Consider the following 24,774-nt stretch of genomic DNA (forward strand, 5'->3'; position numbering starts at 1 on the left):
TGCCATGCACAGCTTCAGAGTGCTGGTGGAACCCCACAGTTTGGAATGCTTTCCTTACTTGCCTGCAAACACAAAGCCAGCACAACATGCAAAAAGAAGTGGAAGTTCTCTCTCAGCTGTGCTTTCCCCCCTATTTTCATTAATAAGTGTAAAACTATCACCTGCAGTCTCAAGTGGCGCATTTCTTTCTACCACCTTATTTTCCAGCATACACAAAGTTCAAAAGACCAGGGTTGTTTAACCTGCTGGTAGCCACACTAAGGTTTAAACAGGTGCTATAGCATGCTATCTGCTATAGTCAACAATCCATACATGCAACAAGTACAAAAAAAAAAACCTTCACAATGTCACACTTTTTGCTATACGATTAAGCTAGCATTAAGTATTAGCTGCTTGATTTTCATGTTCAGGTTACATCAAATATTTATCTCAAGTCCTTTTGCAAGATTTCCAAATTGCATCTTTAATACTGGAAATACTTCTTCTAAGGCATTCAAGTGGTGGCAATGTATTGGATGATGCAAGTCTATTCTTCACAACAACTCTATGACAGAGGTTAAAGCTGAGGGTTCCTGACTGATTCAAGGTTGCTCAATTACCCCACCCTGCATGTCTAAACCCAGGTTTCCTAATCCTATTCCAATCACTACACAACAACCTTATTAAAAATTCTTGTTATACCACTCATTTTTACCTTCCAAGGAAATACCAGGACTGGCCAGAGTTGGGATCTGCCTCTAGAGACTTCTGGAGACACTGAATAGCATAGTTTTCCTTGGTGGCTTTATCTCCTAACTGATCCACTGTGTGATGCATCCAGCCTAAGGAAAAGGACATGTGAGTTGAAGATTAATCTACCAGGACGGGATTGTTTTAGCCTTCTCACCTTGATTATTGCATTTTTTTTTAAAAATCGCATATCAAACAATATAATCTAAATTAAAGGTAATATAAACCAAAAATAGTATAAAGCAAAGGCACTATGAAACACTGACTATATCTATTGGAACTTCAATTAGAGAATTCTGAGAACATATTTTGCAACTCAAATTGTTCAATTTTTGCAAGAGCATACATATAATACTATATCAGAACACTGAAACAGCTCCACAAAGGAGATTGTTCTGACTGACTTGAAGTAGATGGTAGTGAGACTGCTCCTTGTACCGCAACATACCTTTCCTAAGAAAGGTACTTAAGCAAATTTCCAAGATTTCTTGGAGAAGACAAGAGTATCTGGACACCTTTTAATCCAGTTTCCCATTGGTTTTAGAAGATTAGCATGGTCTTTGCTGGGAAGGGTGTGTGTGTGTGTGTGTGTGTGTGTGTGTGTGTGTGTGTGTGTGTGTGTGTGTGTGTGTGTGAGAGAGAGAGAGAGAGAGAGAGAGAGAGAGAGAGAGAGAGAGAGAGAGAGAGAGATTTTACCTTGAATGGATGGTATGGACCAACTGTCTGGGATAGGCATCCCTGGTACTGTGTGCTGGTGATTTTGCTTTACCTAGCGAAGTGTTTCAGCAGCTGATAATGAGGAAAATGCTACTCAGTTCCCTCATATGGGATTCCATTTGCAACTTGGCTACAGAGTCCCAAAGGGTTCCAGCTTCATCTGCAAGTTTACTATATGAGACTTTTGGGAGAGGGCGTGTGGAGATTTGGAGCTGGGTACAATCAGTGACATCCAGAACTATTTCTCCATTTGAGCTTATTGAGCTGTCCCATAATTGCAGCGATCAATTCCCAACTTGAACCCATATCTAAATATCTAGATTACTTCCTACAGCCTTTTGTTAAACAGACCCCGTCATTTCTCCTTGACTCTAGAGATTTCATATACCAGTTAGAATAGGATGCATTATGGCCACTTTGGACGTCGCATCACTCACCAATGTACCCCTCGCTGAAGCAAGAAACATCATTCAAGATTCCTTAGATAAAAGATCTGACCCTTTTTTGTTGGATTTGGTTGACATTTTGTTTGATAACAAATTTTTTCGTTACAAGGATCAATTTTATTTACAAACTAAAGGAGTAGCTATGGGGGCCGCTTGTGCCCCCGCCATAGCTAATCTCTACATGATACTTTGAACATAAATTCATACTCAGCACCAACCCCTTTAAGGAACACATGACAGCATACAAGAGGTATGTTGATGATCTTTATTTCCTGTTTGATTCCGAGATACATTTCATAAAATTTAGAGTATGGATTAATTGTTGCGACTCCAATTTATCCTTTTCAGGGCACTGCAGCGCTTCCAACATCGCCTTCCTCAGTCTTGAGGTTTTCGTGTCCAATGAGAGAAAACGTGCTGTTAGACCTTTCAATAAGCCACATGCTAACAACATGGGCTTACATTATTCATTTTACCACCCTAAACATCTAGTCAACAACTTACCGTATAGTAATTATTTACAGTTAAACCGAAACGCCACGAATACCAATGATTATCATAGAGAAGCGGATAGCTATGAAGCAACACTAAGAAAGAGAGGTTACCCTAGAAATGCCTTAAGAAATGCTAGAGATAAAACTGAAGCACGCCAATGCTCCACCCTCCTTTCTTCTTCACCCAGACACCAAATTGTACCTAATAAGCCCAACATCTGTTGGTCCTTAGAATATAGCCCAAGATCAAACAAAATTGAAAAAAAATTGTTCAAAAAAATTGTTATCTTTTGAAATCTATTCCAGGTTGCAAAATTCCACCCACTTGTGGATTACGCAAATCCAGAGCTATCGGCAATATTACCCACTCTGACAGTCTCCATCAACAACCCATTAACAACTCTCTTCCTCTTGGGCACCATAAATGTGGGGCATGCTCCGCATGTTCTTTAAGCTTACCTATAAAAAAATCTCAGCGCCACCAGCACTGGTTTCACTTTTGAACAGAGACAATTCACGAACTGCTCCTCCAGAGGAGTCGTTTATGCGATCCTCTGCAGTTGCTGTCTGATGTACATCGGGTCCACGACACACGCCTGTGAGGGTCTGTATGCCTGGCCTTTGGTAGGCCTTTTCCTTGTATGCTTTTCTCCCCCTCCCTGGACTCGTAAAAGCAGTCCAGGTCTCTTGACTGGGCCCCAGGTTGGAATGTCTCTCCCTCTTCCCACGTCCCCCTCCCTTACTCTAACTGACTCCCTTCCGCCACTGTGGCCTTGGTGGGTAGATAGTACTAACAAGCTCTGAGTTCTTTTGATGTTTTGTACCATGCACAATTATCTCGTAGGTTCCCATAATACACGTTTGACATCTGCTTCCCTGTAGGGGTTATAATTCTGTCTTTGTGAATTTGGTTTCACTTGCAACTTTTCCAGTGTAAGACTTGTACCACCTGAAGCTTTCAATAAAGATCCTTGTTTCTGCATGACAGTCTGAGCAAGTGGTTTTATGGAATTTGCACAGGGAGGTCAGGAACTCTCACAACGCCATTTGGACCCGCATTGGGGAGCACCACTCCCGTATTAGAGCTAGAGTAAAAGATGAGCCTCTTGTATCACATTTTCTTGAGAAGGGACATAGAGACAATGATTTCAGTTTCTTCGTATTATGGCAATTCAGACCTCATCCTTACAACCAAATAAACACAAAACGTAATGTAAGCTCTAGCCCTGCGGCAAACCATAAACAGATTCCAGCAGACGGCAAATCCACGAAAGCAGTTTTATTGGTTATCATCGACAGGTTTCAGAAGCCATATTCATAAGAACACTAGTAAGGGGCAAAAGGCAAGGGGCATAGCATATATGGAGAAGCAAAAGGAGATAACTGGTATCCTTGCCAACCCCCCTCCCAGAGGCAGGAAGGAGCACTTGGCAGGAAGGGGCACTTGGCAATTCCCACACTATGGGAATCTATGAAGACTAAACACGGGGCACAGACTGGCCTTGGACAGAACAACACAACAGCACCTGGAGGCAGCTCAATCGCACTACAGCATACCATCCTCATGGCAAGCTCCTGACACGTATATTATTACAACATGAATGCAAATTCATACACATGTTCAAAACCATGACTCCATCTGGTTTAAATACTGAAGTGGACTTGTCATGCTTTTTATAATTCTCAATATGATTATAGTTCTGTCTCTTTAACTAACTGGCTGACTCATGACCGTCTGAATTTAACAAAGGTTAGCTAATTTGTCTTAGAGATGTCATGATTGATACGCGAACCTGCGGGTCTCTCACAATGCAGCATTGACTGTCTTACACTGATCACCATTGGTAAGCTTATGATGTAACATTTTCCATTGGCATTTGTCATGAATTTTTAACTTACGTATTTTTATGTGTGTATGTTCAAGTAGTCACGTTAAGCAATTCCCTTCCACAGCCTTTTCCTTAGGAGGATGAAGGCCCCCAGCGAAATGTGAACAATAATCTAGAGACCACATTCCGTTTATCTTCTTCTGCACCATGGCTACGTGTTGAATATATATTTCTACAGCTATTATCTTGTTATTTTGTTTGAGTGATGGGCAGTTCCCGCTCCATACGATTTCTTCTATTGTGCATGATCATTTTTTCCAGTTATTCAACTTACCTTCATTTCTTCTACTGCGCATGATCAACTTCCAGCTATTCAGTTTTTCCAGCCTTTCTACTGCGCATGACCAACTTAGTTCCGCCTCTTATAGGACAAGTCACCTTCTTTGCTTACCAACTTTTAGAATGAACATTCTCGTTACTCATTACTCTCGGTGCTGGAACTTGTACATCTAGCTGTTTAATAAGAATTTGTTTGCCTTTATTTCGTATGCCTATGGTACAGGTTTGTTTTTCTTGTGATGTGTGTTGATTGTATATTAATTGTCTTAGAATATAGCATTGTACTTTTCTAAGTTAAGAGCTTATGCTGTTTCTTTGTATTAACAGAGGCTATAGCTTGGACAGCTGCACGGTGTAAGTTAGAATTTTGATGGGTGTGAGAGATCCCCCTCTCTGAGTTTGCTTCTCCAAATCAGTTGCTCAGACGTTGATACAGAAACAATAGATTTATTGAAGCCTTCAGGAGATGAGACAGGCACAGGTAGAAAGTTGCAAGTGAGGGGCTATACGGGTTTACAGAATATATTGACTCCAGGGCACTGGGGCACTGGGGTTCACACTTATTGTTATGGGAAGTTACAAGCTTGGCATAATACAAAACATCAGACGGATCCCAGGAAGTCTGGTGCGGCTATCACACTTCCAAGGCCGCACCGGCCTGAGGGAGTACTGGCAGGAAGAACAGCGGGGGGGAAGATACATGGGCCATCAGGCCTGGCGCCTGAGACCAGAAGGTGTGAACTGCTTTTACGAGTTCACTGATAACACCGCAGGTGATGGAAAGCAGAGACACAAAGACAGAGACCCTCACATTCTGCCCCCCTTAAGGCCCCCCTCCGAGAGGACGAGGCTTATCGGGATAGGCGAGGTGGAATTCTCGGACCAAGCGAGGAGCTGCCATGTGGGGTGCGGCCACCCATTCGTCATGAGCGGAGCCAAGGTTTTTCCAGCGAACAAAGTAAAACAGTTTCCCTTTCTTCCATTTGGAATCTAAAACCTTGGATATTTCCAAATGGGTATCCCCTCCTACTACGGTAGGAATCTCATGAGCGGGAGGGGGGTGGAACAGGGGAGCTGCTACATAAGGTTTGAGGAGGCTTATATGGAAGACTGGATGAACCCCCTTGAGAGTCTTAGGGAGACTCAGTTCCACGGTAACCTCGTTGATTACTCTGGTAATGGGGAAAGGTCCTACATAACGGTCGCTCAGTTTTTTGCAGGGGCGAAGAGAGCGGAGGTTTTTGGTGGACAGATAGACTTGCTCCCCCACCTTGAGTTCCCATCCCGGAGACCGGTGTTTGTCTGCTTGTTCCTTGTACTTGCTTTTTGCCCTTTCCAGATTTTTGAGCAACCATGGCCAGGTGGATTTAACCACCTGAATCCACTCCTGAAGATCAGGGGTAGACTGGAGCTCTGGCGAGACGGGGGCAGAACCGAAAGGGCCAAAATCCGTCCCGTATATAACTTGGAAGGGACTAAAGCCGGTAGAGGAATGAGGCGCATTGTTGTACGCATATTCGGCAAATGGCAGCAGGTCGACCCAGTCGTCCTGGTGGAAATTTACATAGCAACGCAAATAACATTCTACTACCGCATTTACTCGTTCCGTTTGACCATCCGTTTGGGGGTGATAGGCGGAAGAAAGGCCCTGTTCCTCCACTCCCATTAACTTTAGGAAAGCCCGCCAGAATTTGGCAACAAACTGGACCCCCCGGTCGGAGAGGACCTTCCTCGGGATCGAGTGTAGCCTGAGGACGTGCGTGATGAACAGTTTAGCTAAGCCCTGGGCTGAAGGAAGACCTGCACATGGAACGAAATGAACCTGTTTGGAAAAGAGGTCTGTGATAACCCAGAGAACCGTTTTCCCCCGACTTGGAGGTAGGTCGGTGATAAAATCCATGGCGATGACTTCCCAGGGACGGGAGGGGTTCTCAAGCGGTTTGAGAAGCCCCGGGGGTTTTCCCATCCGTTTCTTGGCTGTGGCGCAGGTGGGGCAGCTGCGCACATACAACTCTACATCAGATCTCATACCGGGCCACCAGAATTGCCTTCGAACCAGGTGAAGCGTTTTTATGAAACCAAAATGACCCGCCAGCCTGGCCCCATGTACAAGTCCCAATACTTCTTTGCGAAGGGAAGATGGGACATATAGTTTCCCCCCTTGCACCCACCAAGTGTTGGTTCGTTCCAAGCCAGTGGGGAGGAGATGGTGCTCCTCCTCCTGTAAGGAGGCGTCCCGGAGTCGCTGTTGGAATGCTTCCGGGATACCTTTGAGCGTAGGGGGGGTCTCCGGTTGGCGGGCTTGGGATCGGGTGGTGACGGCCAAGCCAGGGACTTCCCCTCGCTGTTCGGGAGTGAACAGGGAGTCGACGGGGCGATCGAAATCGTTGCGATACTGGGGAAGTCGTGACAAAGCATCAGCTAGGGCATTTTCTTTGCCAGGGACATGTTTGAGGGTGAACCGGAATTTTGCAAAAAATTGGGCCCACCGAATTTGTTTGGCATTGAGTTTTCTAGCTCCCTTGAGAGCCTCAAGATTCTTGTGATCTGTGCACACTTCGAACGGCAGCTCGGCCCCCTCTAAGAAGTGTCTCCATATGGTAAGGGCATGTTTGACCGCTGCTGCCTCCTTCTCCCAAATGGCCCAGTTGATTTCGGACTGGGAAAACTTCTTGGAGAAGTAGGCGCATGGCCTCAACCGTCCCCCCTCATCCCTCTGCAATAGGGCCCCGCCCATGGCTACATCCGAGGCATCCACCTGCACCACGAAGGGCTTGGTGCAATCCGGATGAGCCAAAACGGGTTCGGATGAAAAAAGTAGCTTTAAACGTTCAAAAGCTTGCTGGCACTGGGGAGACCATTGCAGACGGGCTGAGGGGAGTGCGGCGCTAGCCCCCCTGTCCTTGGTACGCAACAGGGCAGTGAGGGGAAGCGCAACTTGGGCAAAGTTGGGAATGAAATTCCGGTAAAAGTTGGCAAACCCCAAAAACTGTTGAAGTTGGCGGCGGGTAGTGGGGGTTTCCCAGTCCCGCACCGCCTGGACCTTGGCGGGGTCCATTTCCAACCCTTGGTGGGAAATCACATACCCCAGAAATGTAATAGAAGGTTGGTGGAATTCACACTTGGACACCTTAGCATACAGTTTGTGCTCCCGCAGCCGCTGGAGCACTTCTCGCACTAGGCGCACATGTTCTTCCATGGTCTCAGAGTAAATAAGAATGTCATCGAGAAATACCACCACCCCCCGAAACAGTAAATCATGCAAAACTTCATTAATTAATTGCATAAAGACACTCGGAGCCCCCGAAAGTCCGAACGGCATGACCAGGTACTCAAACATCCCAAAACAACTGGAAAAGGCCGTTTTGGGTTCGTCTCCTTCTTTGATGCGAATGCGGTGGTAGGCTTCTACCAAGTCCAGTTTGGTGAAGATTCGGCCCTCCTTTAATTGTGCTAGAAGGTCAGGAATAAGAGGGAGGGGGTAAGCATTAGACTGGGTGACTGCGTTCAGTCTGCGAAAGTCAATACACAGTCTTAAATCTCCCGTCTTTTTCTTTACAAAGAAAGCTGGGGCTGAATAAGGAGCCTTGGAGGGGCGTATGAAACCCCTCGCCAGATTGACATCCAGATAGTCTCGCAATACAGTCTTTTCACTAGGGCTCATGGGGTAAACCTTTCCCTTAGACAGTTTGCCTTCCCCTACAATCTCGATGGCACAGTCCGTTTCTCTGTGGGGAGGCAGTTCGTCGCACTCTCTAACATCGAAAACATCAGTAAACTGCGAGTACTCAGAGGGTAATTGAGGAGAGACTGGGGCGGGGGACCCTACCAGTGCGGCGGCTGGAGTTCTGAGTACCCGTTCCTTGTCATGCAACCCACAGGGGTTTTCGGGGAAGGAAAGCACCCGTTTAACCCAATCAATGGAGGGATTGTGTCCCCTTAACCAGTTCATCCCTAACACCACAGGGGTTACAATAGGGGCGATGGTGAAATACAACCGTTCCCAATGTTCCCCCACGGACATAATCACGGCTGCAGTTCTGTGGGTCACAGGGCCCCGTTTAAAGTCACTCCCGTCCATTTGGGAAAAACGGAGGGGTCCCGGAAGCCGCTTGCGCCGGACACCCAACTTCTTGGCAGTTTCCTCATTTATCATGGTGCGGGCACACCCCGAGTCGACCAACGCGGGGACCTCTAACGGGGGACCCCCTTTGGGTAGGGACAGATGAACACGCACAAATACATTGTCCTCTTGGGCGCTTACCATCGGTGGAGCTCCTTGCACAACGATAGGGACGGTCTGCTGCGGAGCCCCCTCTACAGCAGACCGACGGCGTTTTTTGCCGGCTGTTCCCACTCTTCCTCCTCGCTGGAAGAGGGGGACGGGGTGGTGGCTTCCGGGGAGCCGTCCGAATTAAAGACGGTATTTGTAATCCGGGACCCCGATGGGACCGTAGAGTCGGATGCCCCATCCTGGGGGCGCGCGTGGAGAGCGGAGGGTGCGCCGGAGCGCCGGCTCAGTGGTCCACTTCTGCGGCGAGGCTGGCTGTCGGCGGCCGGTTTCGTCGGCTCGGCCTGGGTTTGGCGGGGGGGGGTCGGACGGCCTGAGCGAGAGGGGCATTGCGATGCAAAGTGACCCTTTCCCCCGCAGATCAGGCAGACGCCGGCCTCGAACCGCTTGCGGCGTTCCGCGGCCGAGAGACCCCCGTCACCCCCTTGCCGGAGTTCCCGGCCACGGTCACCTCGGGGCCTGGGGTCTCGCCCAAGCCGTTGCTTGGACAAGTTCAGGAGTTGTTTGCGATTCTCGATGTCAGCAGCATGGCGAACCCAACCTTCCACATCCGGGGGGTTCCCTTGCATGAAGGCCCAATGTTGGAGGTCTGGGTTGAGACCCTCCCTGAAACATTGTACCAAGGTAGCTTCACTCCAGTCCAGAATTCGGCTAGCCAGTGACTGGAACTCACTTGCATACTGCGCCACCGACTTAGTCCCTTGGCGCAGTTGAATCAGGGAGGCTTTAGCCCGCTCACCCAGAGTCGGGTCCTCAAAACGGTTTCGGAGTGCTACCATGAACTCGTCCAGGGTTCGCAGCACCGGCGAGCGGAGTTCATACTGCAACACCATCCAGGCAGCCGCCTCCCCTTGCAGTAAGGAAGCCACGTACTGCACCCGGGACTCCTCAGAAACGAAGGTTCGGCCTTGTTCCCGCATAAAAATGTCTACTTGGACCATAAAAAAGGTCAACTGGTCTCCCGACCCGTCATACGTGACTTTCAGGTCCCGACGGGCCGGGGGGGCAGGGGTTGCGGGCGGAACTACCGGCGCCCCGTCTGGGGGAGCACCGGCTGGAGGTTGCAACTTCAGCGCATCTAGGGTCGTGGCCATCTCACCCATTACGCGTTGCATGATCTCCATCTGCTCCTGCATAGCCCGGCGGTCTTCCTGCCACTGCTTTCGTTCTTCCTCCATGAGGGCCTCTTTGCGGGCCGGGTCCCCTTCGAGTCCCGTGCTGGGGAAGGCCAACCGGCGATCCTTCGCCGCAGTCCGCGAGAGCGACCAGCCCTTGGGAGAGTCCAGCCAATAAGTAAGCCCCCGGGGACGTCCGTCCCGATCTTGGTCGGGGGCGCGACCCTTCGGTTTCTTTGGCTTGGCTCCCTCCTCCTTCGGGTCCGGCTTCTCCGGCTCGTCCGGTTCCTTGGGGGCATCGGGGTTAGGGGTGGTGTCCTCGTCGGCTGACATTCTGTCCAAAGCGGTACAGCTGCAGTCCGAGAGGCAAGGACTTGCAACTTAATGTGAGAGATCCCCCTCTCTGAGTTTGCTTCTCCAAATCAGTTGCTCAGACGTTGATACAGAAACAATAGATTTATTGAAGCCTTCAGGAGATGAGACAGGCACAGGTAGAAAGTTGCAAGTGAGGGGCTATACGGGTTTACAGAATATATTGACTCCAGGGCACTGGGGCACTGGGGTTCACACTTATTGTTATGGGAAGTTACAAGCTTGGCATAATACAAAACATCAGACGGATCCCAGGAAGTCTGGTGCGGCTATCACACTTCCAAGGCCGCACCGGCCTGAGGGAGTACTGGCAGGAAGAACAGCGGGGGGGAAGATACATGGGCCATCAGGCCTGGCGCCTGAGACCAGAAGGTGTGAACTGCTTTTACGAGTTCACTGATAACACCGCAGGTGATGGAAAGCAGAGACACAAAGACAGAGACCCTCACAATGGGTCTGAAATCTAAACATTAACTTCTTCTAGTCTGAGAAGCCATTTTGAACAAAAGTTTCACGTGCATCCTTGTCTCTTGATGTGTTTGGAAGAGGAACGCTCATGTCATGTGCTACTAAGCGACAGAAATCACAATATGCTTTTTCCATTGCCACATCATAAGAGAGCCATTTATAGGTTCTTTTCCAAGTATCTTGGTACTGTCAGCCTAGCTTTTGCTTGCGACCCCATGGGCAATAGCAGCCCGGTTGGAAAGGAAATCAATAAATACACAATGATTTATTGGGTAAACAAAGGACACAGCTTTATTGATTACAACAGATGGAGCATTGGCACAGCATAGTGTCATGGTGCAGGCAAGGAGCAAGGACTGGAAGCTGGAAGCGTAGTCTGGGGAACAGTCCAAGGTCATACACAGTTCAGGCAAAGTCCAAGATCTCAATACTGGCAAGGGAAGTCCAAGGCGTTAGTCAAAGCCAGTCCAAGAAGTCAGGATACCAGGAATCCAAAGGATAGCAGGGAAACAAGGCCGGTACACAAGGAGGTTGGTGACAAGTTGCTTGCACAACAGCCAAGCCTAACTGATGGCTTAAATCCCTTCTCCTGCTGCTGATTGGGCTGAGTTCACAGGTGGTCCTTCAGCCCTGCTCTTCCTCATCACTGCTACTGAGGAAGTTCCTCTGTAAAGCCTTCAGTCTAGCACTCTGCCATCTCTGCTGCATTGCCAGACGGACCTGTTTTCTTCTCTGCTCCAGTGGCCTTGGCGAGGCCTCTGGAAACACTGCATGTTGCAAGGTGTCAGGTCCAACTGGAGTCCTTGAGCTGGCAGGCTGCAGGCATGGTGAGACATCTCCTGACTTTGGCTGATCCTCTATTCTGGCAGGCTGTAGGCCCTGTGGTTGTTCCTGTGGGACTTCTGCCTGAGGATGTCCCTCTGTTCTGGCTTCTATTTCCCCTTCATCAGAGGAGGTCTTTGCAGGCTGACTCATGACACATAGGGACGGATCCACATATCAGCTGACCACCCTGTCATCCGATAGATCGATAGATCGACCGTTCGATGTATCGATAACAGACCCCAACCCGCCTGTTGGGGTAGCAACCGGAGTGGCATCTAGGTGGCTCCACAGGACGTGAATCTCTGAGTGGAACCTATACCACCTGGGAGTGGAGCTATGAACAGCCCCCGAGCTGGGCATCAATGATGTACTCCATCCCAAGACCCCCTAAGGGGGTCCCCAAACAAGGGAAGGCAGGCACACAGGCGCATCTTCCCCCAATTGGATCAGTCCCAATGCCAAAACCCACCCAGTCTGTGATGAAAGCAAAGCAAGAAAACCATGAACAGAGGGAGGGTGGGTGGGGTTCACCATGACCAGGCCAAAACAGGCCGGCTGGCTGGGTGTGGTGGCTTTTTATAGGTGACGGGGGCAGGGTGATGCAGGGGCACCTGCGTCATCAGCCCCTGACACCAACATGTTGATACGCCTGCTCCGAATGCAGCTGTCAAGCTGAAGGGGCAGTAAAGAGCGACCGGCCATGCGGAGGGAGGAAAGAGAAAATGCTCCCCCACCAGCGGAGCTCCTTTCCCGGAGCAGCGCCCTGTTGGCCCCAAAGAGCGCCATGTTGATTCATGGGTGCTTTCCGTCACATTAGAAGCTCTCTTCTCTGAAGAGAGAAGTTTTACAATCCAGCATTGGTTGTAGGTCGTTAATAATATGTTGGAATGGTTTGAGTTGTGAGTTGTATGTGACCACCAGAGATGTTCTGCTGTCATTTTCTTTGGGTTTGTCTTGTAGCAAGGTGTGCCTGGGTATCATTCTGGCCTTTCCAATCATCTTTTTAACTATATCAGCAGGATACTGTAGTTGCAAAAATGCTCACTGTGGCTCCTTAAAGTGAGTATCTATGTCTGAGAGATTGGAGCAGATGCAACTATAGCGTAGGACTTGGCTATAGACAATGGACTGTTTGATATGATTGGGGTGGTATTTGGAGGCATGTAGATATGTTTGCTGATCTATCAGTTTCCAGTATAATGTAGTGCTTGTACTTCCCTTGTGAATCTGTACTGTGGTGTCCAGGAGGTTTATCTCTTGTTCAGATAAAATTCATAGTTAGATTGAAGGTGGGATGGAAGTTGTTGAAAGCCTGGTGAAATCTTTTGAGGGCTTCTTTGCCATGAGTCCAGACAAAGAAAATGTCATCAACGAATCTCAAGTAAAGGAGAGGTGCCAATTGGTAGGAGTTCAGAAAATGCTGTTCTAGATCTACCATGAAAATGTTGGCATACTGTGGAGCCATGTGGGTGCCCATGGCTATGCCACTGATATGAAGGTATAACTCCTCACCAAACCTGAAATAGTTGTGGGTGAGAACAAACCTGCAGAGTTCAGTGGCAAGATCCTTTGTTTGGGACATAGGAACAGGTCTTTTAAGGCAGTGTATAAATTCTTAATAAACACATAAATACATTCTACCAAACAGGAACAAAGCCCCAAAGAATCATGGAAACTGTAATATGATACAACAGGAAAGTAGGATGAACTGTGCTTCAGCTGCTATTGTAACTGAGCCCTTCATGTCTGCACTGGTTGCCCGGGGGGGGGGGCTCGAGCCCCTTAGCCCCCCTCCCATAGTTTACGCTTATACCTGTGCCACTTTTTGGAAAACAAGATCTAAGGACATAATTTTTAAAAAAGATTTGGATTTCAGGAAGGGTATAAATACAGGTCCCTGGTATCATTTTGGGATTCAGGTTTTCCGCAGGATTCAAGAATAATTTGGGTCCCATTATTTCCTATGGGGATTTTTTTTGGCATCATTTGCTGGAGTGGCTGTTTTTCAACCAAATGATGCCAAAATTGCAGGGGTGCTAGTGCTGCCTGTCTACTAAGTTTCACCCAAGTTTCAAGTCAACTGGACCTCGTTGGGCCCCTGAACAAGATGCCCCCAGCATTCCTACTTGTAAAGGTATGGACTGGGAGGGAAAAAAGCCCATGAAAAGGTCCCCGTCCCCACAAAGGAGGAAGGGAATGATAACGGGCCAGCCAGACCTACAGCTCTGTTGGGTTGTGCGCCTGGCTTGCGCCAGCTGCAAGCTGCTAACCCATTGACTAGGAAACCTGTTAAAGGGGAAAGAAACAAGCCTGGGAGTCTTAAAATACTGCCCCAGAATATTTCCAGAAATATACATTTGGACTGCATATATCGGAGTATGCATCCCTAGCAAGATATGCCCATAGCTATCCATGTTCTGACCACAACTATATTACACTACTGGAACAAGTTCTATGTGGGACTGCCTCTGGATATGATCCATAAACTATAACTGGTCTACAATGCAGCAGCAAGGCTGCTGACCGGAATTACATATTGGAAACTTATTTGGCAGTTCTCAAAGAACCTCACTGGCCAGTAAATTCTGAAGCACAATTCCAGCACTAGTTCTTACATTTAAAACTCTTGAATGTTTTGCAACCACAGTATTTGAATTGCTCCCATGTGAACTTGGCAGATGAAATAATCTTGGGAAACCCTGCTGTGTGTGTGTCTGTTCTGAAATAAAATAGATTGCTGGCTGTGGCAGGGCCTTCTCTGTGGTGATATCCTATGTGGAACTCACTCCCTACATTCTCTATGCTTAGTATCTTCTCTTCTGTACCTTAGATCAGGGGTGGGGAACCTTTTTTCCGCCAAGGGCCATTTGGATATTTATAACATCATTCACGGGCCATACAAAATTATCAACTTAAAAATTTAACCCCTCCATTGTCGCCACTTCCACCCCCAGCCCTCTTGTAGTACAGAGGGAATACGTTTCTGCACGGTCTGGGTGGGAAAGGGTTAACACAGTGTCTTGGGCGGTCCTAGCAGCTCCATTGATAACAACTCTTCTGCAAGGGGGAAAAAAGGTTCCTTTTCTTGGCAAAACAAACTCACATCCGTCTTGAATAGAGGCTATTCCTGTCCGTGGGAGGGGGTGGATCGCCAGTCTTAGATCCTTTTGAGCTAGAAATCTGCCAGGACTCACGAAGGGCCAGACCAAATGATTCCGCGGGCCTTAAACGGCACCCGGGCCTGACGTTCCCCACCCCTGCCTTAGATGAAGATAATCTCATTGATGTGGGTGTCTAGCAAAAAGTAGTTTTGTTTTGTTTTCCTCATTGTGCCCTCATTTTTTATTTCCAGCTGACTACTGTTTTTACTCAGTTCCAGATCTTTTTCTTTAAAGACTGCTTAAAAAAATATTATAAATTGTGTATTCCTTTTTATATACTGCCGTGGCTATTTTTGTTGATTAATTATTTAGACATTTATACCCTTCTTGTCACCCCAATGAGGACTCAAAGCAGTTTACAACATTGGTATCCCTTCTTCCATTTTATCCTCACAACAGCCACTCTATATATCTACAGGAATTCCCCTCCCAATATGTGCCACTCACTTGAGCAAAGCCTTCTGTAGGTGCCACCCTGCAAATGGGTAATATCCATAGAAGCTTGTACCCAAGCACTCTCTGTTATGGCTCCATCCTGGTGGAACATTCCTATCCGATGAGCTCAGGAAGGCTCCCCCACACGTCTATCATTCCACAGAATTGTTCAAGACAGGCTTTTTATAAAGGAAATAGGATCACAGTTCACGACTGAAATTTTCAGGGATTTTTCATCACTTTGTTTGTTGTACATACCACATTGTTACTCTAATTCTGTAATTCAGTTTTGTTCCATTGTTTGTTGTACGAATTATTTTATTTTGGGTAGTATACTGTTCAGTACATTGCTCTGATTTTGAAATCCCGTTGTATTACACTGTTGATTGCTGCAGAATAATTGTATTGGGGAGTTTGTTTTTAATTTATGTAATTCACTTTGAATCTCAGTGATAAATGAAGCAAATAGACACAGATTTTGAAAATACACCGTTAAAGGTATGCTTATAGAACATGATGCTGCTAACCAGAAGCTCCATACTGAAGGAGCTGATATTACATCTATCCAGCCCCACTACTCTATAAATACCAGCTAACAAAAGAAGAACTGAGAAAAGCTCCACCTCCTTCTTTTAAGCCATCTTTAACAAGCAAGTATGCAGTAGGAGTCTCAATTTTGCTTCACCCAGCCAAATGGGCACAGATAGAAAGGGTTTAATTCTGCTATCCTGCCAGCCAGCAAACTGCTGTTAGTGGTACTCTGCTAAGGAACCAGTAATCACAGTGATAGCTGCTTCTAAGTAATGCCAATTATTATTCCGGGGAGAGGGGGGTAATTATCTTCTACAGTCCTATGAATTTATAATTATGCCTTAGCTTATATCTTGAGCCTCAAGGATAAGGAAAGATAAAATTCTAACAGTGGTAACAAACTAAATGGCAGCTAAAGCAATTAGGTTTCATATTTACTTACTTTGAATGCTAACTTTATTTTGAACATTTCATAGAAGAGTAGGTTAACAGAGATGGTAATAAATACAAGCAAAACCTCTGTCATTGGCCACCAATGCTTAGATTGGGACCTATACCCCTCCAATAGAAACTTATGATATTTTGAGTTGGGGTAGTTTAGAATACTTGATATATTAAAATGTCCTGTCAATCCAAGAGGACAAACAAAAAACATAAACATCTCTTATATTTATTGCTTCTGCCCAATCTTTTACATACCTAACTGCTGTAACACCGTTGCTTTCACTTGTGCAGGAAGATTTTCAGTCTGTAAAAGTTGTTCATAAGCTTCCTTTGCAGAGTGATATTTTCTCTTAAACAAGAGCAAAACACAAATTACAACTTTAACTTATAAATGCAGATTGGCAGCATTGTAATTAAAAACAAAGTGAACATTAATGACAGCTTTCACACTACAGCTTTCACCAATAGAATACCAACATCAGTGCAATTAAGAGCAAAAAGAACTGTCAATTCAGACTTTAATCTAGTGATCTATCTAGTGGTCTATCATTTCTCTTGATTTTGCTGAATGTGACCGTTTATTCTGCTATATTTGGGATGCTCTACTGTGCTAATGACTGTGATGTTCATCTCATAAATTCAGAAAGTCCAAACTTTACTCCAAAGTGGAGACATTATTGATATAGGTTGTTAAAGAAAAAAAGTGCAAAGGGAATCAATGAGATCCATTAAATAGGGCACTAGAGATAATGCTATTCAGTTCAACTAATTGTCAAGGGATGCTAAAGCACTTTCGTTTTCTGTATTAGTACTCTACACACTAGGATTAATTAACTCTTTTACAAAGCACATAAAGATCAATAGAGAAAAGTATGGGAAGGAAGTGTGTGAGGGCACTATTTCCCCCTCTTTAAAGTTGAGATTTAAGAAGGTTTTAGAAGGGCAAGGTCTGCTGGGCAAAACTCAACATGGCTTCTGTAAGGGTAGATCCTGTCTCACTAACCTATTAGAGTTTTTTGAAAGCGTCAATAAGCATGTGGACAGGAATGAGCCTGTGGATATTGTGTATTTGGATTTCCAAAAAACTTTTGACAAAGTCCCCCACCAAAGACTGCTAAGCAAACTTCATAGTCATGGGATAAGAGGACAAGTCCTCTTATGGATTGAGAGCTGGCTGAAAAATAGGAAGCAGAGAGTAGGAATCAATGGTCAGTTCTCACAATGGCGGGATGTGAGCAGTGGGGTGCCTCAGGGATCTGTGTTGGGACCGGAGCTTTTCAACCTGTTCATCAATGACCTGGAGTTGGGGTTAAACCGAGAAGTAGCTAAGTTTGCAGATGACACCAAATTATTTAGGGTGGTTAAAACAAAATCAGACTGTGAAGAACTCCAGAAGGATCTCTGCATACTGGAAGAATGGGCATTAAAATGGCAAATGAGATTCAATGTAAGTGTAAAGTGATGCATATTGGGACAAAAAATCCCAACTTCACATATACACTGATGGGATCTGTGCTGGCAGCAACAGACCAAGAAAGGGATCTTGGGGTGATAGTGGATAGCTCAATGAAGATGAGTGTGCGGCTGCTGTAAAAAAGGCCAATTCCAGGCTGGTCATAATTAGATGAGGAATAGAGAATAAAACTGCTGATATCATACTGCCCTTGTACAAATCTATGGTGAGACCACACTTGGAATACTGTGTACAGTTCTGGTCACCACACCTAAAAAAGGATATTACAGAGCTTGAGAAGGTGCAGAAAAGAGCAACCAAAATGATTAGGGGACTAGAGCAACTACCCTATGAGGAGCAGTTAAAAAGCTTAGGGCTGTTTAGCTTGGAAAGGCGGCGGCTAAGGGGAGACATGATAGAGGTCTATAAAATTATGCATGGTTTGGAGAGAGTGGACAGGGAGAAGTTTTTCTCCCTCTCCCATAATACTAGAAGACGGGGTTATCTGCTAAAGCTGAAGGGTGAGAGATTCAAAACAGATAAAAGGAAGTATTTTTTCATACAACGCATAGTTAAATTGTGGAACTCCCTGCCCCAGGATGTGGTAATGGCTGCCAGCTTGAAGGGCTTTAAGAGGGGAGTGGACATATTCATGGAGGAGAGGGGTATTCATGGCTGTTAGTTAGAATGGATGCTGGTCATGCTGCATACATAGGTATCAGAGGAGCATGCCTATTATTTTGGGTGCGGTGGAACACAGGCAGGATGGTGCTGCTGCACTCGTCTTGTTAGTGGCTTCCTAGAGGCACCTGGTTGGCCACTGTGTGAACAGACTGCTGGACTTGATGGGCCTTGGTCTGATCCTTTCTTATGTTCTTATGTTCTTAAGGTTGTTGTGCAGCAAACACTTGCAAGTTGTCTAACAATATCTGCCTTTTAGAGCAGCATTGCGAGTACTGAACTGATCATACAACTTTATTATGTGCCTGATATGGCCAGGAGGCTGGCTAAGTCATCACAGACAGCTAGATCTAGTCATTCATCTGGGAACTTACTGAATTAGGAAGCCACAAGTAAATGAGGGGGAAAAGGTAACACAAACAAGTATTATGAGAACAATACTCATTCTATTAGTATAATGATTTTTCAGGCTGACAGAGGTTTACATTTTTGCCCCAATGCACTGCATACCCTCTTTAAAAACATGATATAATTAAATAATTTTGGAGCAAACCGTATGCTAGATTTGATTTGATTTTTAAAAAATCACAATATTTAATAGCAAAGTGAGGCAAGTGGGGGGATTTTATGTACTTTAGGGACTCCCCATGCCTGCAAAACATGTCTGTAAATTAACCAAAAGAAAACTCCTGAAATTGCCTGATGAGAACAGAGCATGCTCTAAATGACAAAGAATGCTGAGAGCAGCTGAATAAATTAAGGGTGGGGAAGAGAATCAGTTTGTAGAAGCCCCCAATAGCTCATGGAATCCTGGAGGGGGAATCCTGTTAGAGAAATCTTTCAATTTTTCCCCTGCCCAATACTACCTACTGTATGGAATACAGAGTAAACAAAATGTTTGCATTTTCCACATAAAATTAATGCAGAACAGTAAAAAAACACAAAAATGGTGGTTCTCATTCTTGTTTCAAGAGAAATATAGAAAAGTTCTGTATTGTGCCTCCAGTTACATAATTATATACCAAAACAGAGGGAGGGCAGTCCCCCCCCCAAAAAAAAAACTGTTTCCATATGAAGGAAACCCCAGATTATGATTTAAGAATGTTTGCTTTTGGAGCTATACTGAACACTTTCTCATTTTGATTTGTACAGTCATCCATATGGATTGTCATTTGTAGTGTCATCCATATGGATAAGACATATTGAGAAAAAATTAGATCAATAGGAATTTTTTTAGGTTCCCTGTATTACCTCACAGAAAAGTCAGCGTTGATGTGATCAGACATAGACTTTTAGACATAGAAATGCAGGAACTTAGAAGCCATGCAAGTAGTAGATGTTCCTCCTTGAGTTGGGAGCCTTGGCCAGATAGACAACATATAGCACTATATTTTACATGTCTAACTGCACCGCAACAGCGTACAGCATATATGCTTGCCAGGCTAAACGCACTACCCTCCGCCTTGCTATATGGAAGATTTAATAAAATCCCATTTGCGGACAGAGTTTGCCCCTGCGGGAATGGTGAAATTGAATCCCTTGTGCATGTCCTTTTCAATTGTTGCTTTTATGCTTGTAGCCCATCCCAATTCATGGACCCACTGTTCGTAAACAGGGAATGGCTCTCTGGTGAAATAAGAACATCCTATTTTATGACCACCCAAACCCCAAAAATAATTGAATCAGTGGCAAGGTTCTTACAGCTAGCAATCAGGTATCGTGAATGGTGTGTAGCTTTCCTTAATGGCTGATTTGGGATGGTTTTATCCCATTTTATTTAATTGTACTCAGTTTTACCCAAATGTATGTTCTTCCTTTTATATGCCAATAAAGGCTTGTGTTGTGTGATTTGTAGGGTTGTAGGGCTGTTGGGGCAAAAAGAATATCTCCCACCCAACCTTAAAACAGAGAACCTTTAACTTTTTTGATCCTGTTTGCTGCCTTGTTTCCACCGCCTATCTGTTCTTGCTTTGGCAGAGATTTTCCAAGGGGTGAAACTTTGTGAGAGTTTCTTTCTCCTATCCAGAGTGATCTCAGCCAATCATTGATCCCTGAGTAGATGGAATTATGCTGGATCTGGCTATGTGATGACACCAAGGAGGACAAGCATAGACCATTAGAACAAGAGCAACACTTCTGTACCATTTCAAAGCAATCAATGAAAAGTTGCTGGAAAGAGGAGAAACCTCTCAACGGTGGCAAATATTTTTTAAAAAATCACTCTCTTCAGCTTGGCCCTACTGTCTACAAGATTTCATGCCAACTTAGATTTAACCACCAAAGCGTGCATAACACTTACCTGGGTTTCATACAAGTGGGCAATGTGAAACCGAACTATAAAAGTAGGGAAGATATAAGGAATAGTAAGTTCAAGGGAAACAAATACAAAGTTGTGTATGTGCTTCTATTTATAACCTTATATCTCTCTGTATGGACATTATACTGGACAATGCCTTATAGAAAAATACAGACAACAGATGCCCCCATCCTTTATACAAAAAGGAGGTTCAAATGGCCACAGACTCAAACCCTCTCATAAACCTCAAAAAACTGTGGTTGCATGCATGTACCCATGAAGCTTACTACCTCACAAAGTTACTGGGAAGGTAAAAATAGAGAAGAAAAAAATCATTTACATTGCCTTAGTATACCACTGGATAGATCCATGGAAGAACAAGAAAAAAAGCCAGATAGATAGGCAGGGGCTTAAGAAAGAACCAGGAGAGACAATGGGCAAAAGTGAGGAATTGTAAGGAACTGTATTCTGATTCAAAATAATCAGCCAAAGCTAGCTGCATGTCACCATTCAGTTTATGAATTGGCGTGCGGATATGCTGCTCAAAAAGCAAAAAAATCCATTAGACATGGCTGAAGTAGCTCTTCGGATCTTCTACCATGTTAAAGCACGCAGTTCAAAGCAGCTTTATCTCAGAAGACACTGAAATCATATATATAATGCTGATGGGTGATCCCACAATGAAGATAAAGCAATCTGCAAGAGGGGGCAACCTGGGGAGAGGAAAGGTCTATTTTGTACCTCTTGCAAACCTTACAAAACTTTCTAATGTGCATAAAAATACAAACAGCTTAAAAATTAGTGAGTGTTAAAAGCTACAAGAAAGTGATGTCTGTGCAGCAAGAGTTTAAAAAGTAAGGAAAAACCTGGGCAGAAGGATAAGGAAAAACCTGGGCAGAACGATAGGCAATTGGACAAAGGAAGAAAACAATGGCTGGAAGGGTATTGGGGTGTGTGTGTGTGTGTGTTCAGCTTAGGGGGGAAACGTACACAAGAAGGTGCAACATACAATGAAGGGGCTACAAGACAGCAAATAAGGGCTTCAAGCAAAATGACATTTTATTAAAAGTTTTTAAAACATTTATAAAACATTTGTATCCCCCCTTTCTGCCCAATTAGGACTTCAAGGCAATGAGCATGTGAGAGTTGGGGATAAGGGATGAGAAAGTAGAGGAGGAGGGAGACTATTTCCCACACCTCACAGTTTCTCACTGGTATCCTCTTGGTATTCTTCTATAAGACTATCTAGTTGAAATTAAGCCATGCTATTTCAGTTTTATTTGTGGAATCCAGTTGTTATCCATAAAAATTTAGCCTTAAAAGGCTTCAAGAAAAAAACTTGAATTTGAGTTCTTGCTCTGAATCAGTTTTTGCTTTTATGGTATATTTAGAAATATTACTTATACTTTAATATCACTATATGAAGTGCTATATAGAACACAGAAATTACTATGGGACCATGGCAGAGGTAGAACCATCTGAGATTTGTCAGCTTTTTTTCTCCCAGTACTCCAGCAGTAGAGAGCCATTGTGGTGGTGTGGTTAAGAGCGGCACTCTTCCACATGAAGCCTGCTGGGTGACCTTGGGCCAGTCACAGTTATCTCAGAATTCTCTCAGCCCATGCGGAGGCAGGCAAAGGCAAACCATCTCCAAACAGTCTCTTGCCTTGAAAACCCTACGGGATCGCCATAAATCAGCTGTGACTTGACAACACTTTCTACCACCACACTCTACCAGTGATACAGAAGGAAAAGGAGCAGCCTTAATGGTGGCCTGGTAGAAGTCCTACCCCGATAATTGTTGACACCTACTACCAAGAGTGCTTGGCAACTATTTCTGCAGTAGGAGGCCTTATTAACCATAGACTTGCAGCTAGGGTTGCCACCCTCCAGGTGGTGCCTGGAGATCTCCTGCTATTACAATTGATCTACAGGAGACAGAGATCAGTTCACCTGGAGAAAATGGCCTCTTTGGAAGGTGGCCTCTATGGCATTATACCCCACTGAAGTCTCTTTCCTCCCCAAACCCCTCCCTCCCCAAACTTCCCTCATGCTCCACCCCCCAAATCTCCAGGTATTTCCCAACTCAGAGCTGGCAACCCTACGTGCTGCCTTAGCAGAAGCAGAGCTATCTTGATGAAACATTTGGAAGCTTTATCCTACAGTCTTCCAAATTATTCTACTTGTAGCTCTATTTTAAACCTTTTAAACATTAATTCTTTGGCTTTGAAATGATTCTGTACATTTGCAAGCTACCTTGGGTGCCAATATTGGTAGAAAAAGTTGGTAGAGATGCTTAAATAAATCTAAAAAGTAACTAGAACAAATAAAGACATGACAAGCCTTTGAACTACTTACTTTCAGCGTTAGACAAAGTGCAAGGATTGCAGTCAACCAAAGCTAACTGAAAATGCTGCAAAAGAGAACAGAGAAATCATACAACTCACTTAAATATATTAAGTTTCCCCCCTCATTGGAAAACTAGTACACATATTAAAATGGTTTTTTAAAAGACAGCAGAGCATGCATTTTCTTTAGGATAAAATACCTTGATAATATGATCTAGTGTACATCAAACGATTGAAATTAACTGTAGATGAAGGTAGATAATCTATAATAAATTAATACATAACCTTTCTTTCTAGACAAATTATCTGAACTACCACCAGCACTGTAAACAAAGAAACATGACAGAAATGAAAAATTAATGTGGGGAAAAAAATAAAATCTGAAGGGCTGCCATTATTTTGTTTATGTTATCATGTTTATGTTATCTACTCATACAAAATAAATGAAAGCCCACAAAAGCAATTGCAACACAGAATAGGTTACATTGCATTCGTGTTTTCTGAAATGTGTAAGATTGAAAGAGGAAATGGCTAATTTTATAAATACCAGTGGCTGAGGACTGATAACCAATTTCTGAAGTTTCATCCCCTGGAAGGGGTATCACGTGTCCTAAAATCTGCCAAATTTTTCTATATGAACAGTAATCCATATATATACCCAGTTCCACCTATGCAGTTGATTAATATCTAAAAACACAGAAACACCCCATGGTATAGAATGGGGGAAACCTCATACCCTTAAGGAGCATGGGAATGCTTTCACAGTATGCATGGTTTCACACCACAGCCTGGTTTAATAATCAGACAAGCTTTGGAAATACACATGACATTATTCCAAAATATCACATGAATTAAGAGTAGATAATTCCAGATTACGGTTTTTATAATCCACAAGAATATTTAGATTTCGAGACATTTTAAAATGTTACATATCATCCTCAATAATAAAACTACACATCAATACCTAACATAGTTAGTGCAGCAACAACTGAAGGTATGCTGCCACCTTCAATACAAGTCAGAAGAAAAATAGCAACAACTAATTACACTAATTAATTTAAGGTTCAGGGTAAGTAACTGAAACACACTCTATTGGAATTCTAACATGCTAATATTTTCATTTCATTCATTCATTCATAAGCTTATTTATTGGCATGATTACTAAAACATCAAACATGCTAATATTTTATATTGTAAGTGTGCCCTTGCTTCTGTCATAAATGAAACACTACCATCAGGTATTTAAAAAGTTTTCATTAACATTATTAACATGTTGATTTTATCAAAACAATCTACAAAAATGCAAACCAAGATTTTTTTTTCTAAAGGTGTTATAGCAATCAATATATTGGACAGTCTTACAAAAACAACAGTACTTCATATTTGTTCAGGCACAAACAGCTTCATTCCTCGGTAACAATCTTACCTCTACAACTAAATCTCTAACAAGACCGTTTTGCATTATTTCTTTAAAAAATACATATATAAACTTTTTAGTTTTGCCAACACACAAATGTTAACCATTATATATTAACTGATGTCTTCTACCTCAGTAACTAAAACTGCAATATACTTTATACCCCAAAATATCTTACTGGCTAATTCACCTATAGCAACAACATATTCTTAAACCTGTAGTAAACAAGAGAACTGGTTTTTTTTTCTTAATAGGAAAGATCTACATTTCTGTACAGAGGCCTGTAAAATGAATACATAGATTTATGTAATAAAATAACAACTCTTATTGTACTCACTAGCACCTTACTATAGCAATAAAAATCACAAAAAACACAGCACAGA

General features: G+C 44.2%; 1 protein-coding gene across 5 annotated transcripts in view; it reads right to left on the reverse strand.

Annotated features, from left to right (window-relative positions):
* Window positions 1–24,774, reverse strand: part of KDM6A (lysine demethylase 6A) — a 334,756-nt gene that overhangs the window by 135,011 nt on the left and 174,971 nt on the right. For all 5 annotated transcript variants that reach the window (XM_056858360.1, XM_056858359.1, XM_056858358.1 and 2 more), the window contains 4 exons: window positions 22,985–23,039; window positions 20,630–20,664; window positions 16,452–16,545; window positions 695–821 (listed from right to left, as the gene is read on the reverse strand). In XM_056858360.1, the coding sequence (XP_056714338.1) occupies window positions 695–821; window positions 16,452–16,545; window positions 20,630–20,664; window positions 22,985–23,039 (311 nt within the window). The remainder of the gene's footprint in view (window positions 1–694; window positions 822–16,451; window positions 16,546–20,629; window positions 20,665–22,984; window positions 23,040–24,774) is intronic.

Source organism: Euleptes europaea, chromosome 12, assembly GCF_029931775.1.
Source record: "Euleptes europaea isolate rEulEur1 chromosome 12, rEulEur1.hap1, whole genome shotgun sequence".
NCBI classification, from domain to species: Eukaryota; Metazoa; Chordata; class Lepidosauria; order Squamata; family Sphaerodactylidae; genus Euleptes; species Euleptes europaea.